The 16,542-nt window shown below is 38.6% G+C and overlaps 1 protein-coding gene across 1 annotated transcript in view; it reads left to right on the forward strand.

Annotated features, from left to right (window-relative positions):
* WIF1 (WNT inhibitory factor 1) overlaps positions 1 to 16,542 on the forward strand; it is a 123,883-nt gene that overhangs the window by 61,249 nt on the left and 46,092 nt on the right. The window contains exon 3 of the mRNA XM_044678782.1: positions 4,055 to 4,163. Within this exon, the coding sequence (XP_044534717.1) occupies positions 4,055 to 4,163 (109 nt within the window). The remainder of the gene's footprint in view (positions 1 to 4,054; positions 4,164 to 16,542) is intronic.

Raw genomic sequence — 16,542 nt, forward strand, 5'->3', positions numbered from 1 at the left:
CCTCTCCCTCTCCCTCTCCCTCTCCCTCTCCCTCTCCCTCTCCCTCTCCCTCTCCCTCTCCCTCTCCCTCTCCCTCTCCCTCTCCTTCTCCCCTCTGACAGAAGTATTTTTTTGTGTCACTAACAAAATCATCTTTCTTTTGCACAGCTCTGGTTATGAATGATGATTAAATGATTTATGAATGTTCAAGGAATTTATTAAAACCTTACTGTGTATGAAGCACTGTGCTAAACACTGTAGAAATAAACAGAAAAATAAGACAGTCTCTCCTCTCAAGAAGCTCATGTTCTGATGAGGGAGACAATACCTATGAAAGGTTTGGGCTATGAGGCATATGGAAAGGTCCCATGGTCCTTAGGGTACTGCAAAGAAGATGATATGCCTCTTCTTTAATGTCATTTCCACCGACTAATACCATTTTCTGATGTTAAATCCTTTGACAATGGCAATGAAGTTGATGGCAAGAATTTTCTTTTCCGGGTCTTAAAAAGCTGTGGCTGTAAGCACCTGCAGGAATGGTTGTCAGAATGCATTTCTACAGAGGCTGCTTCTCAGGATGATGGCTGAGGGTGCCAGGCTAGAAATACTGGTATTCCAGGGCTTTGGGGTTCAAAATTCTGAGATTGAAGTACAAAGAGAAAAGGCGGTCAAGGTGGTGAAGGTTCAACTTGCTTAGTCTTGCTGCTTCTCCTTCAGAGATATCCATTGATTCAGAAATGAAATTATGAAGACTCAATATGGCGGGACAATAAGGGTGGGGGACATGGAATTAAAATGAGAGGAAGAAAGTTTAAGGAACAGTGATTTGGGTTAGAGCTGAGTGAAAAGAAAGACAGAGAAGTGAGATCAGACCTCTATAATAATAATTTTTGAATGTTGATCCCATTCCTCTCTTCCCCACTTTCTTTTTCTTACAAAAAAGGGGGATATTAGGAAGAGAAGAAAAATTATAAAGAGATTTGATGGAGGAAAAAAGATGGAGGAGAAAAATGATTCACAAAGTTAAAATGAGGGACTAGAGAATCATTTGCTTTGCCTCAGGTGAATAAAAATGAGCAGGGGGTGGGAAGTAGGTGTAAGGTACATTGAAAATAAATATGATAAAAAGCAATAAGCATTGGGACTATATCAGACTGTACTAGAACAATAACAATAAAATTCATTTGGAAGAAAAGGTCAAGAGTATTAATAGAAATAATAGAAAATATAAGAATGGAGTCTATAACAGTTCTAAAATTATTATATATATATACTTTTTAATTATTTATTTTTAAAGCTTTTTCTTTATTTTTCAAATGATATTTAATTTTCCCAATTACATGTAATATCATTTTTCAACATACGTTTTCCAAAATTATAAGATCCAAATTGTCTCCCTTCCTCCCCTCTAGGACATAGTAAGTAATTTAAAACATATTTACATATTGGTCGTTGTTGTAAGAGAATACTTATATAAAACTGAAACCCCCAAATATAAATAAAAATAAACTAATATGAAAAACAGTATCTAAAATATGAAAACAGCAATCTAAAATCAAATTACAAAACAGTAATCATCAAAATTATTCCAGGGTACCCTAAGAGATTGATGGATTGTCTCTTCCTTTTGCCATTGGCTCAAGCCCTGTTACAGGCTATATTTTTTCCTCTTCTATTTTGTTATGTGCCTGTGACTAACACCCCTAGTTTCATCTCATTACTTAATATTAGGTTGCTTGACAAAGCTACATAGATAGCTCTATTCAAAGACATCACAAAACAAACTAGAAGCATTACTCCCCAATACTTCCAGAGTGTACTCTCTTCTATACCACCTCAGACTCTAGGGGAGTAGAGTGAGAAATTAGTTTAATTCCAATATAACCTTGGTTCCCCTAAATTTATGTCCAAATGTGGCATGATCCCTGGAAGAATACTTCTACTAGGTCCCCAATGTCACCTTGAAGATTACTCCTTGATCAACTGGAATGATGTTGCACGGCAAGCATGATCACACTAGATGAGAAAACCTGGTAACCCCTTGTGAGCTTCAGAACTCAAGATGCCTGACCAAGCAGAGAGGAAAGAGCATTTCAGCTAAATGCACCAGAAGAAATCATTTGGGGATGGGGAATGAGCAAGAAGGAACTGTCATAGCCTAGTACTCAAGGTCATCTGTGTTTCCAACAATTTGAGTATTCATTCCCTCCACATCCCACATCACAATCTCTCTATGCCTTCCCATACTGTCTTTTTTTAATTTTAATTTTGAATACTTTCCCATAGTTACATATTTCACGTTCTTTCCCTCTCCCCAAGCCCCCCTAACTCCCCTTAGCCGAGGCACAAGTCCACTGAATTTTACATGTATCTGTCTTGACCTTCATCCATTTCCTCTTGTAGATTCCCTGCAGAGATTGCCCTAACATTCTAATGAACTTTCTTTCATTTTCCTGGCACTGAGAAGATACCAGCAAAGTAATACATGGGCTATCTAGTGAGTGCCTCCATCTCTCTCCATTCCTGATGACATCTTTTAAACTTTGTAACTCCAACTTTGTGATGTATTTCAGCCTAACTATTCCCCTCATACACCTTCTCCAGTGCATTTTGGATGCTTCTTAACTTCATTTCTTCAGAAACTATAATTCTATGCCATTTTGGATGCTTCTTAACTTCATTTCTTCAGAAACTATAGTTCTATGCCTATCGTGATGGAAAATAAAAATTGTACCTAAGGCTTAAATATTAAATATGGTCCCTTTAAATATGTGCCCCTTAGAGCTGGTCCCTTTGAACATACTTCACCATCTTCCTTAACCCATCTCAAATCTTCAGGAAGAACAAATACCTGCCCATCTTTCACTGAAGCATTTGAGTTGCTTATTGATTATTTTTTCTTCACATTAGGAATAGCCAGTTTCTATAACAGCTCTTTTCATTTAGAATCTGCTTGAAATATCAATAATATGGAAAGAGGTCTTGATCAATGACACATGTAAAACTCAGTGGAATTGTGCATTGGCTCTGGGAGGGGGGTGGGAGGGAAAGACATGAATCATGTAACCATGGAAAAATTTTCTTAATCAATAAAAAAGGGGAAAAAAAGAAACCGCTTTAGATCCAATGAAGTGTCAAAACTAGGTGGTGAGAGAGAACTCATTGGCAGCAACAGAATTGCCATGAGTATTTGAGGAATAGAAAGCAATTTTCTCAGTAGAAACTTGTTGAAAAAATAGAAATCTCCAGAATGTATAATTATATGATTTGTTTTCATATTGCAATTATGGTTATTGACTTTTCAACCAACAAATGAATTTTGGTCTTAAATATAATATTCCCAAAGTCAAAAGAGCCAAGAAATAGCAAAGTCATTGATGTTTTTATTTCATTCACTTGTTGCCAATGAAAGAATTCCCTATAGGCCATCGTTTCTATATATTAATGTTGTTGATTATGGCTTTCCACTTTGGGTCAAACTCATTTGCAGTAGACTTTAAAGAATTCAGAAGATGACCCAGAAGGTACCTTCTTTTGGAAAATCACTTCTACTGGTTAGCCAGAGACAGCTTTAAAGACATTTATTTATAAAAGCATCTTGTCAGAATATTGTATGGGAAACAATGTGGATCAGTGGATCTGGGTTTGAATTTGAGATGTCCTACTTCCATTGGCTATATGACCTTGGGTAAATCACTTAACTTTTCTGATCCTCAGTATCTTTAGCTGTAAAATGAGAGGGTTGAACCATGTGATTCTTTCATTCCAAATCTATTATCTCTAAAAAGAGACTTCCTTCAGAACACACCAGCTCAAGAATCCTTGAGGTGAACGAATAAGTTAATACTTTTGGAATCCAGGACCTGGTGCTACAGTTTCAGAGCTCGCCTCCAAATGAAGACTTTCAGTAAGAGTCCTCATTCTGGAGAGTTGAGTCTACATAATGCCTCAGGCTTTTCTTGGTTCAGTGTCCCTTTGATGAAATGTAATCAATTTCTATTGAACAGATGTTGAAGAGTTCTTCTCACAGATGCTGATTCTATTAAGTACTGATTTTCAATGCATTCTGTTGTAGGCTGAATATTTCTATGAATTTCTATCCCTCCGGTCTCTGGATAAAGGCATCATGGATGATCCCACCATCAACATCCCATTGCTTGGAACAGTTCCCCACAAGGCATCAGGTTGGTGGTTTTCAATTTAGAGACAGTATTGTGAAAATAATGACGTATGGCTGAATGTGTTGAGCTTTATTTTAAATGTAATTGCTCCTGTAATAACTAGAGGATATAAGGTCTAAGAGCTTAGGATACTTGCCTTAAGTAAAATGGATCTTGATAGGGGAAATTTTTATGCCTTCGATTTAAGCCTTTCATTTTACAGATAGAGAAACTGAGTCCCAGAGAAAATGACTTACGTTCAAGCACACAGCTAGCTAGTGATGTGGGGAAAGGGAGAGAAAATCTGAACTGATCTCTTTCTGACTCCAGAAAACTAGTTTCCTTTCTAAAATATACCAGGTTGCTTCTCATTTTATCTCGAGTGCATTAGGCAAAAAGATCATGATAGAAGTGAAGAAACAAAAGATTTTTAGCTGCCTAGAAATTTAAGAGTACTAAATACATGTAAGTAAATGATTTGGTGCATCTTAAATCATTTGGCTTTCCCTCACACTATTATATAGGATGTCCCAAAAGTCTTGGTATGGTCGTGTAGTCTTTTTTTTTTTTTTTTTTTTTTTTTTTTTACCTTCCATCTTAGAATCAGTACTGTGTATGGGTTCCAAGGCAGAAAAGCAGTAAGGGCTAGGCAGTGTATGTATGTGTGTGTGGGGGGGAGGTATGTGACTTACCCAGGATCATACAGCTAAGAAGTGTCTGAGGCTGGATTTGAACCTATGACCTCAGGTCTCTAGAACTGACTCTCAATCCATTAAGCCACCTATCTGTCCCCCAATACTTAAGCTATTAAAAATTAAGACCATGATAAGATATTAAAACTTAAGACTCCACTGACTTTTGGAACACCTTGTATGTTCAACCAATAGAAACAAATTAAAACAATGGGGACAGATTTGTCAGGGATATGTGAAATAAAGGAGCTCTTGGTGTCAGGTAAGAAAAGTTTTCCTAAGTAGAGTTTTAAATCAGGTTTTGAAACAGGGGAGAAATATGGAATGGTAGAAAGAGAGGGCTACATTCTTTGTCTAATAAACTTCTTTCAAGAAATTATGGAGCAGCATTTTCTATCCTAGTTAGATGCAGGCTAAAATACTTAAGTTTTGAGAGGATTGTAAGCAGAAACATACTTTTGCCCGGCCACATCTTGGAAATACTACCAAGCTGTGCTTTTTATTCTACTCAGTTTTTCAGAAATAGAAAAAGTAGATCAAGTTGACTGAGAGTCATTTCCTAGGAAGCATGGCACAGGGGAGGCATTCTAGAGTTTCTTGGCTATCTTACAGGTCATTTTCTGACCAGTGGAAAAAATGGAAATAACATGTATACTCCTGAAAGTAGAGATGGTTGAGAGTAACACCTACTTGGCAAAAATACCCCTGGACCAATCTACCCCTGCTCCCTGTACTTATAAGTAGCTTGCCTCTCAGCAGTGGTCTCAAGGAGTCTCTGTTATTATTGTTATTTTATTTTATTTTATTTATCTATCCATCTATTCATTCATTCATTCATTCATTCATTTATTTGTTTGTTTATTTATTTATTTATTTAGAACCCTTACCAAGTGTTTGAGGCCAGATTTGAACCTAGGACCTCCCACCTGGCTCTCAATCCACTGAGCTACCTGCTGGCCCCTATTGTTGTTATTTTATGCAAATGAGATTAAGTGACTTGCCCAGGGTCACACAGCTAGGAAATATCTGAGGTCAGATTTGAATCCAGGTCCTCCCATCTCCAAGTGTAGAGCTCTATCCACTGAGCCACCTAGATGTTCTTAGTCTGTGTGTTGTTATGTCTCACTCTCCATGGAAAAAATGTTTTGGGGTCTGAAGTGTCTCCCCAAGGTTTCTGTTCCCATCCCCTACAAATGATTTTGCTTTAAATGAATGATTTTTAAAAAATGTATCATCCTCATGTTGTTCATCAAAATTTCTTCTATTCTCTGTGTGTGTATGGTAGATTTTATCTAAAGTAGGTAAATAACATGCTGAATTTCTTGATTTGTTCTCAGAGGGAAATTAACACTCTCAGATTTTGAGCAGTCATTGAATCATAGTTGTAGAATTGGAAGAGGAAACTCATATATTGTAAGAGCAAACTCATATATAACAAAAACTCCAAAATAAAACTATACATACACCGATGTTAATAAAAAAAAAAAAAAGGTGACTTAGGGGATAGAAAGCCAGGGCTAGAAACAGAAGATCCTGAGTTCAAATCTGACCTCAGATATTTCCTAGCTGGGCAAATCGCTTAATTTCATTTGCCTAAAACAAAACAATAACACAGAGACTCCTTGAGACAACTGTTGAGGGACAGACTACTTGGAGGTACAGGGAACAAGAGCAGAGTGGATCAGGGATATTCTTGCCAAATGGGTGCTACACTTAACCCCCATTGCCTAGCCCTTACTTCTCTTCTGCCTTAGAACCAATAAATAGTATTGATTCCAAGTTGGAAGATAAGGGTTTAAAAAATAACTGGAAGACAGCTTAATGGATATCTAGTTATCACCACGGGGTAGCTTGGTGGAACAGTGGATAGAGTGCCAGGTCTAGAGTCAAGAAGACTCATCTTCCTGAGTTCAAATCTAGACTCAGGCACGTACTAACTGTGGGACCCTTGGTAAGTCATTTAATCCTGGTTGCCTCTGTTTCTTCATTTGCAAAATGTGCCGGAGAAGGAAATGGCAAATACTCTAGTTTCTTTGCCAAGAAAATTCCAAATGAGGTCACGAAGAGTTGGAGATGAATGAAACATGGCTGATTCTCTCTCTCTCTCTCTCTCTCTCTCTCTCTCTCTCTCTCTCCCTCTCTCTGTCATATATATATATATGATAAATGAATTGTGGAGAGTAGTTTCACGTTTAGCTCTGTATCCCCAGAACCTAGTATGATATGTTGAACATGAGGTTATGGGGTTGTTTGGAATTTGAGGGGGAGGGGGAGCATCTAAACCTTTGATTTCAATGAAAGCAGGGGAATTCTAAATATGGAAGCATACCCTTCATCCTCCCGATCGGAATAGCAGCTTATACATCACTTTCATTCTTAATGTCTAAACTCTTAAGTGATTTGCCTGTGGTCACCTCACTATGGGTCAAGAAGAAGTCTAGGACCCAAGTATTCCCAGCTCCAAAGATGGCCCTCTCTATACTAGGGGAAAATATTTATAGGATTGAATGGTTGAAATGGTTTCAATAGGCTCTATCTGGATCAGCCATAAATTTCCAGGCTTTCAGGACTTTATAACAAAGAGAATTTATGTTTCTTGAAATGAGAAGGTAGACAAAAGCATTGGGGAGGGGAGTGGGGGAGCAAATAACTAGTCGAGGTACTTACTCTACTTTTCTTTGAAGTGATGTCTAGGAACAGGTTTGGAGGGTTTCTTGGTCAGATTTAGGACTCCTTCACAGAAATGCAGGTGCAAGGGTTTTATTGGTGCTTTATCCCATTCCCTCGAGACTGTAATTGTTGCAGAGCAGTTATTCATTAGCTTAATTAGCACAGACTCCATAGTGGAAGCATGTGTAGATGGACTGAATTATTAAAAAGTAACCAAGTAAGTGTGTCTGCGCTCTTAAACATCCAGGTAGCCTTTATTATTCTGCTCAGAACAAAGCACATGTGCACTTTTATACCCTCAGAGTGCTGAGGTCCTGAAAAGAAAAATCCCACCAACTCCTAGATGCCTACTAAAAAAAAAATCCTGCGTGGCAGAAACTCTTGGTCTTTCATGATTCCTGAAGGGTCTGATTTCTGGCATCTGCTTAGAACCAAAACAGGAAATACAATCTGCAGGGTGGTTTTAGTCAAATTAATCCAGAGTATAAGGGTGGGGGGAACCCAGATTTACACAAACGTGTGGCGGCCCCTCTTTGGACACTCTCTGTCACCTTGGAAAGCCAATGGAGTGCCAGAGATTCTAAACTGAAGGTTTATGCGAACCTTTTCAAGAATGCTTAGGAGCCTCCTTTCAGCATTGTTGGTATTTGGTATTGTCCAACTCTTTGTGACCTCACTTGGGTCACAAGAGAGTGCCCCTTTCATGGTGTTTCTTCGTAAAGGAAATGATGTGTCAAAAGAAGAAAAGAACCTCAAATTCCTATTCACAATTGGCTGTATCTGCCCATTTCTTGGCAAGGATATCAGGGTGGTTTGCCATTTCCTTCTCCAGTTCATTTTTACAGATGAGGAAACTAAGGCAAACAGGGTTATGTGACTAGCCCAGGATTACACACCTGGGAAGTGTCTGAGATTAGATTTGAACTCATGAACATGAGTCTTCCTAATTCAAAGGTCAGCACTCTATCCACCACACCACCCAGCCACCCCATCCCCTTCAGCATTCTGGTCCACATGAAAACAAGTAGAAAGTAGAATTTTGTGGTAACTCCACTATAGAAAGAAAGATGTATAAAACCTCTCTGTGGGACAGCATTATAAATGAAGAGTTCTGTAGAAAGGTCAAGGGTGTTGTTTTTGATGTTGTTGTTGGTGTTGTTGTTTCTGGAGCAGCAAAACCAGGGTAGGCAAGCCAAGAATTTTAGATGAGTTAAGAACAGAGAAAACAACAAGATTTTAACTTGAGATAAAATTCACATAAAAAGGCACTGAACAATCCAAATAGGTTATCTTCAGTTCTATCAATGGGTATTTCTCCTGCATACATGGAGGGCCATCTTTGGAGCCCGGCATACCTGACTTCCAGACCATCTCTTGGCACATAATTGACCATAGGCAAATCATATAATGAGAATGACAAGCAAGAGATAGGCCACCTGGGGCAGCTGGGTAGCTCAGTGGATTGAGAGCCAAGCCTAGAGATGGGAGGTCCTAGGTTCAAATCCGGCCTCAGACACTTCCCAGCTGTATGACCCTGGGCAAGTCACTTAACCCCCATTGCCCACCCTAACCACTCTTCCACCAAGGAACCAATACACAGAAGTTAAGGGTTAAAAAAAAAAGAGATAGGCCACCAATTGAAGTGACTGATACCAAAAACCCTTTGATGCCATAAACTTCCCATCAGGAAGTTTTCATCCATGGGATTCTTGGCCATTCAGCTATTTGGACCGAGAGACAGAGAAGGTTAGGGGTCTTGGGGATTTTTGTACATATCGCGACAAATGATGACAGATTCATATATGAACAAGATGGATTTGTTCTATTCATTCCTTGGAAGAAAGTTAGATTAAAAAGTACCCAAGAATAGTAAAAGACGAATGAATAATATAGTCAATCATGAATAGGAATTTGAGTTTCTTTACTTCTTTTGATGCATCATTTCCTTTATGAAGAAACATCATGAAAAGGGCCCTGGGCTTAGAATAGAGGTCCAACATTCAAATGCAAAAACTCTTTGGGCAAGCGATTTAACAGCACGGGGTCTCAGCCTCTTCATCTGTAAAATTAGAGGACTGGACTAGATGACCTCCAATTCCAGATCCAATTCTAGATTCTTTCAGTTATAAATCTAAAATCCCAAGTATATTAATGTGGCTCAGTAATCTTGCCATTTGGGGAGTTCCCTCCAATGATGTTATCCCATCTACACTTTCTTGTCTTGTATGATACCAAGGACCAGAGATATAAAGAAAGGGGATGGGGAGACCCATGCTTCAAAGGGCTTATAAGAAAAGAACAGGTGGGTAAAGATTTTCTTCCAAACTATTCCAAGTACTTGTTGACTTGCTATCTATAGAGAGATAACTCTATGGTGCCTGTTCACACAGCTGTTATAACACCAAAGTTGGAAAATGTTTGTTCTTACAATTCAATCTTATCAGGAAAGAAAGAGTTTAAGCAGAGAAAAGTGTCTCTTTTCCAGGAAATTTTGGGTCAGAGGCCATCAAAGGACTACATAGAGCTACCTCTGACTATCTTTTCCATCAAATTCTGAAGAATGGGAGCAAAAGAGGAATGATAAAAAACAAGAACCCTTAGAATTATTTGCAGAGAGCTAAGGCAAAACCTATCAGAAAACAGGAGTTAGGAAAATAATGAGAGCCATGGGGAAGAGTAGATAGAGATCTCATTTCAGATTTCTTCTTTGACACTCTATGTGTCATGAGTGGGGTTATTTAAATCTTCCAAGCCTCAATTTCCCTTTTGTCTTGGTAGTCCTGGCACTTAAGACACTAAGTGTATAATGAATGATTGTTGATGAATTAATTTAATCCTAGATTTATCACTTGACAGCTTTGTGGTCATTGGCAAGTCACTTAGAGTTTTTGAGCCTCAGTTTCTTAATCAGCAGCATGGGTATAATTATATGTGCCATATAATTATAGGTGCCTTGTATACTTCACAAGATTTTTTGTGAGGATAACAACCATAACAATAATAATAATGATTTATATTCGGATAGTACTTTAACATTTGCAAAGCAAGTTATAGGTGGTATCTTACTGGAGCTTCACAACAATCGAGTAAAGTATCATTTCCATTTTGCAGATAAAGAAACTGGCATTTTGCCTATGATCAAGCAGCTAGAAAGTACCTGAGGTATGATTAAACCCAGGTTTTTCTGATTCCATGCCCAGTGCCTTATCCACTATATAATACTACTTCAAATAACATGAATAAGTGTTCAGAATATAATGCATAAAGGAAATTAAAACTATGATTATACTCAAAGCAGAAGCCAGAATATTATCAGCCAGGTAATGGTAGGTGCTACTTCAGCTTACTTTAATGCTTTAAAATTTTGCTCTGGGCAGTCCCTCAGATGAAGGGGGTGGCAATAACCTCCCACCCTACTTCACCCTTTTCCCCACACAGTGGATGCAAATATGGATGGATACCTGATGGATACCTTGATGGTGTCCAAATACGCTGATGAATAAGCTCTAAACTTACCCAAAACTCAGACTTGGAGAGAAGAGACATCATCCAATACTAGGCCAGTACTTGAAGCCTCAGGTTGGTAGGACCTATCAAAAATGTTGCTTATGCCGCCACAGTCTCTTAAGAACCTAGGTCACCTCCATTCCACTCCACAAATATTTATGAAGGGCTTATGCTGTGTGATGTGTGAGGCACAGTGCCGGTTACTGGGTTTGCACTAATAAAGAATGTCCTTCAAGGGCTATTCTGTTGGAATATACAATATGTAAATAGGATAGGGATAAGGGTATAGGGCTTGGATAATGGAACTTGAGAAGAAGCAGTGATCTAACTACTAGGACAAAAAGGAAAGGTTCCTAGCTCTTGGGTCACCTAGAAGAATTTTTGAAAGCAGCAAAGGATTTCTAGAAACGCCATGTAGAAGAAGACAGCCTTTCAGACATGGTGGTCAGTAGTAACTTTTCTCTATAAAAACATTTGGGGACAGTTTAATTGATATGGCACTAAATAATAATATTGATTTAAGTTAAATTATTATTCTTGTCAGTAATGAATATTTTTCCAAGATCTCACTTTTTTTGTGTGAAAAATGTTTTATAATTGAGTTTATACAGTTCCTGGATTCATCTTGGCAGTTGGCTTCCAAGTATTTTATATTATCTACTGATCTACCATCAATTTAGGTGGAATTTCTTTTTCTATCCCTTGCTGCTAACCTTTGTTGGTCATGTATAGAAATGTTGATGACTTATGTGGGGTTTATTTTATATCTTGCAGCTTTGATAAAGTAATTATTTCAATTAACTTTTTTAGTTGATATTCTCAAAGTATACCATCGTATCATGAGAAGTGATAATTTTGCTTCCTCATTGCCTATTCTAATTCCTTCAATTTCTTTTTTTCTCTTCTTGATAAGCGAGCATTTCTAGTACAATATATGTAAACCCTTACCTTCCATCTTAGAAGCAGTGCTATGTATTTGTTCCAATGGGGTTGGCAATGGGGAACCAAGTTCTTTTTATAAATTTTTTTTTTTATCCTGGGACTCCATTCTAGGAGCATAGGGCCAGTAGGCAACAGGTCACACAGTTGCTCAGGGTCACACAGCTGGGAAGTGTCTGAGGCCGGATTTGAACCTAGGACCTTTCGTCTCTAGGCCTGGCTCTCAATTCACTGAGCTAGCCCAGCTGCCCCTACTTTAGGTTGCAGTTTCTTTAGCAGATGTAGTTTTTACAGGGTGGGGTTGCTAGCCCCACGCCCAACCCTCCTCCTTTTTCATCAGGGCTAGGGACCATCCTTGGCCCAGGAGTGGTAAGGGTGGGCGATAGGGGTCAAGTGACTTGCCCAAGGTCACACAGCTAGAAGTGTCCAAGGCCGGACTTGAACCTAGGACCTCCAGTCTCTAGGCCTGGCTCTCAATCCACTGAGCCACCCAGCTGCCTCTTAGCCTATAATCTTTTGATGATAGACCTGTTCTGAAATAATAAGATTATCAGACAAAAAGGGGAGGAATGCCTCCAACTCCATCCTTACACAAGCAATTAAGCATTTTTAAAGTGCCTACCTACTATGTGCCAGGTACCATGCTGCCCTTTGGAGAATTAAATACAAAGAAAGAAACAGTCCCTGTTAGCTTTATTTATTCATTCACTGGCTTTCTAACTTTCCAAAAGTGATTTTTACAAAGGTAGTGACTAAATGCCAAGTCTGGGGAAAGAGTAAATAGGCCATTTGGAATGGAAACTATAGTCCATGAAAGATGGCAACAGTGTAGAATCTTAGTGGAAATTCCATAAATCTAATGTACCTGAAAAGGGAGAGATGGTGTGTTGTGGATAATCTTAATTTCAGTGGCATAGAGGTCATGCAAATTAGCAGTGAACTTTTCTGCAGGCATATGGAGTTCACTTAAAACCTCTGGAAGAGGATCCTGGGAATGAGTCCTGTAATATGTGACTACCACAGCAATCATTCAACTAACCTCATCCGCTTATAAGCACACCTGCAAATATAAGTGAATTAGTTTATATTACTACCAGATCTGTCCACATGTCTTACCAGACATTTTTGGTTAACAGCATCCAGGATATCCTTGGATTTTGACAAGCTAGTAAACAGAGAGAAATTAAATGGAATTTTTTTGGATCTTGAGCCCTTTCACTAAAAGAGGTCCTAAAAACTCCAACAGACTGATGTGGCAACATTTTCAATGTGTTGGATGATCTGGAAAGGTGAGAAAAATAATGTCCAGACGGGGGAAAAAGATATTTTTTGGGGGAAAAGTGGCATCATTTCAGCAATGAGATGGAGTCAGGAAAAATTCCAAAATTTGTGTTTTAAAGAATCCTACATGATCCAGGCTACTTTCTAAAATTTCAGTACTACTTTATATAATTGATATGTTTATGAAAAATGGAATCAAATTTTCATAAAATGAATAGCATTTTAAGTACACTAAGGGAAATTCCCTTTTTTCCAAGGGTGCAAAAAATACACTTATTTTTATTAAACAAAATCTTTTACCTGTTAGTTCATCATTCTAGCCTATTGAGATACTTTTTTGTTGTTTGTTTTTTTTTTAAACACTTATCTTCCATCTTAGAATCAACATTGTAAATTGGTTCCAAGGCAGAAGAGTGATAAGGGCTAGAAAATGAACCTTGAGTGACTTGCCCAGGGTCACACAGTTAGGATGCATCTAAGGCCAGTTTCTACACCTAGCTCTCAATTCACTGAACCACTGCATCATTCCCTTCTCTTGAGATACTTTGAAGGCCTGATTCCCTTGTTCAGTTTATTAGTTATCCTTGCCACTATCACCCCCCACCTCCACCAAGGACTGTGTTATCCACACATTTGGTTGACACAGATTTTATTCTAAAACATTAATAAAAGTGTTAAACATATCAGGTTCAAGTTATAAAACTAGACATTTGACTTTATATTGCCATTTGATCAATTTCTGAGAAATAAAGCATGTCCAGTCACTCTAATGAAATCCAAGCTTTATGACCTAAATGGACCCTTAATTCTGCTCCAGAATAATTACATTCCCCTTTAACAGATTCACACACAAACAGAAAATTTCAGCTCAGCTCAGTTCAACTTAACTCAATTCAATTCATCAGTGTCTGAGCTCAGAGTGTCCTGATACTGTTGAAAAATCTTCAGCTGCACAGAGAGAGCCAAATTTTCCAGGACTAGGGAGATGATAAATTCCACAGCCCACTGCTCCAGTTACTCTACATCAGTGCTGTCCTATTCTGTCCTGGCATTAGAAGAAAGAGCATTGACAAGCCAAGGAGTTTCAAGGGGGCGACAGCCAATAGCATATGGAGCTTTTGATGGAGCAGGAGCTGTGCAATCTAGGGAAGATATAGGGGTAGGAGAGAGATGATAAGCATCCAAAAGTATCTGAAGGACCAGAGTGAAGTCAAATTTGGGTATGATGGAGAGGAGAGGAGAGGAGAGGAGAGGAGGTAGAAGGGGAGAAGAGGGGAAGAGAAAAATGAATGACACTCAGACTTATCTGAAAGTCATATGGGCTGCCTGGGGAGGGAAAGTGTTCTCCCCTTCACTGACTATTTTGAGAGAAAGGCTAGCTGACCACTTGTCATCCAGGAGAATGTAATAGGGATTCTTCTCAAAGTTGGAATTAGACTCATACCGGTCTCTTATGTCCCTGCCAACCCTGAGATTTGGTGATTCTATGATTTTGGCAGGCACTGTGCTAGTATGAAGAGGGCTGTCCATTGCCCTTGTGTGTTTTCCTTGGGGAGAGGACATTTAAAGAATCATGGCATAATTCAAAAAGAACAAAAATACCAACAACCAGAGGAATCAATAAAGGTTTCCTATAGGAGGTGGCAGCTGAGTTAGCCATGAAGGAATTTAGGGATTCTAAGAGGAGGGAGTACATTCCAGGGATGGGGAATGACAAGAGAAAGAACTTGCTGTTTTGGAGGACAGTCTGGCTATAAAGAAGAGTGTGTAGGGGCAGCTAGGTGGTCCTTACTGCCCTTTTGCCTTGGAATCAATATTTAGTATTGATTTTAAGGGAAGGTAATGGTTTTAAAAAAAGGTTTAACAAAACTTGAAAGGCATGTTAATTGATTGGATATGGGGAAGAAGAGCAGGGAGTCAACAGCAAAGGACTATATGGTGATTAAATCTATTGATGAAGAGCAGCTAAGTGGCTTATGGAATAAAGAATCAGTCTAGAGATAGGAAGAGCTTAGGTTCAAATATCACACCCTAGCTGTGTGATCCTGAGAAAGTCACTTAATACCAATTGCCTAGCCCTTACTACTCTTCTGCCTTGAAACAAACCAATTTTAAGACCAAAGGTAAGGGTTCTTTTTTTAATTTATTAGTAAAATGCAAAATTCCTTCTGTAATTCAAATAATGCCCTTCTCCTATTTTATACTGCTTTACAAGTAAGGATTTTCATAAACTTTTTTTAATTTTAATTTTTTTATTTTTTAAACATTTATTAATATTCATTTTTAACCTGTTTACATACTTTATGCCCCTACTTTCCCCTTCACCCCCCCTCTTTCCCCCCACCCATGGACGATGCACATTTCCACTGGTTGTAACATGTGTCCTTGTTCAGGGCCTATTTCCAAATTGTTGGTAGTTGCATTGGTGTGGTAGTTTCGAGTCTACATCCCCAATCATGTCCACCTCAGCCCCTCCATTCAAGCAATTGTTTATCTTCTATGTTTCCTCTCCTGCAGTTCTTCCTCTGGATGTGGGTAGCATTCTTTACCATAAATCCCTCAGAGCTGTCTTGTGTCATTGCATTGTTGCTGGTACAGAAGTCCATTACATTCGATTTTACCACAGTATATCAGTCTCTGTGTACAATGTTCTTCTGGCTCTGCTCCTTTCACTCTGCATCAGTTCCTGGAGGTCTTTCAAGTTCACCTGGAACTCCTCCAATTAATTATTCCTTTGAGCGCAATAGTATTCCATCACCAGCATATACCACAGTTTGTTCAGCCATTCCCCAATTGAAGGACATACCCTCCTTTTCCAGTTTTTTGCCACTACAAAAAGTGCAGCTATAAATATTTTTGTACAAGTCTGTTTATCTATGATCTCTTTGGGGTACAAACCCAACAATGGTATGGCTGGGTCAAAGGGCAGGCATTCTTTTATAGCCCTTTGAGCATAGTTCCAAATTGCCAGCCAGAATGGTTGGATCATTTCACAACTCCACCAGCAATGCATTAATGTCCTAATTTTGCCACATCCCCTCCAGCATTCATTACTCTCCCCTTCTTTCATTTTAGCCAATCTGCTAGGTGTGAGGTGATACCTCAGAGTTGTTTTGATTTGCATTTCTCTAATTATTAGAGATTTAGAACACTTTCTCATGTGCTTATTGATACTTTTGATTTCTTTACCTGAGAATTGCCTATTCATGTCTCTTGCCCATTTTTCAATTGGGGAATGGCTTGATTTTTTTATACAATTGATTGTATACTTGAGTAATTAGACCCCTGTCAGAGTTTTTTGTTATAAAGATTTT

The sequence above is a fragment of the Gracilinanus agilis genome, chromosome 5, assembly GCF_016433145.1.
Source record: "Gracilinanus agilis isolate LMUSP501 chromosome 5, AgileGrace, whole genome shotgun sequence".
Classification (NCBI taxonomy): Eukaryota; Metazoa; Chordata; class Mammalia; order Didelphimorphia; family Didelphidae; genus Gracilinanus; species Gracilinanus agilis.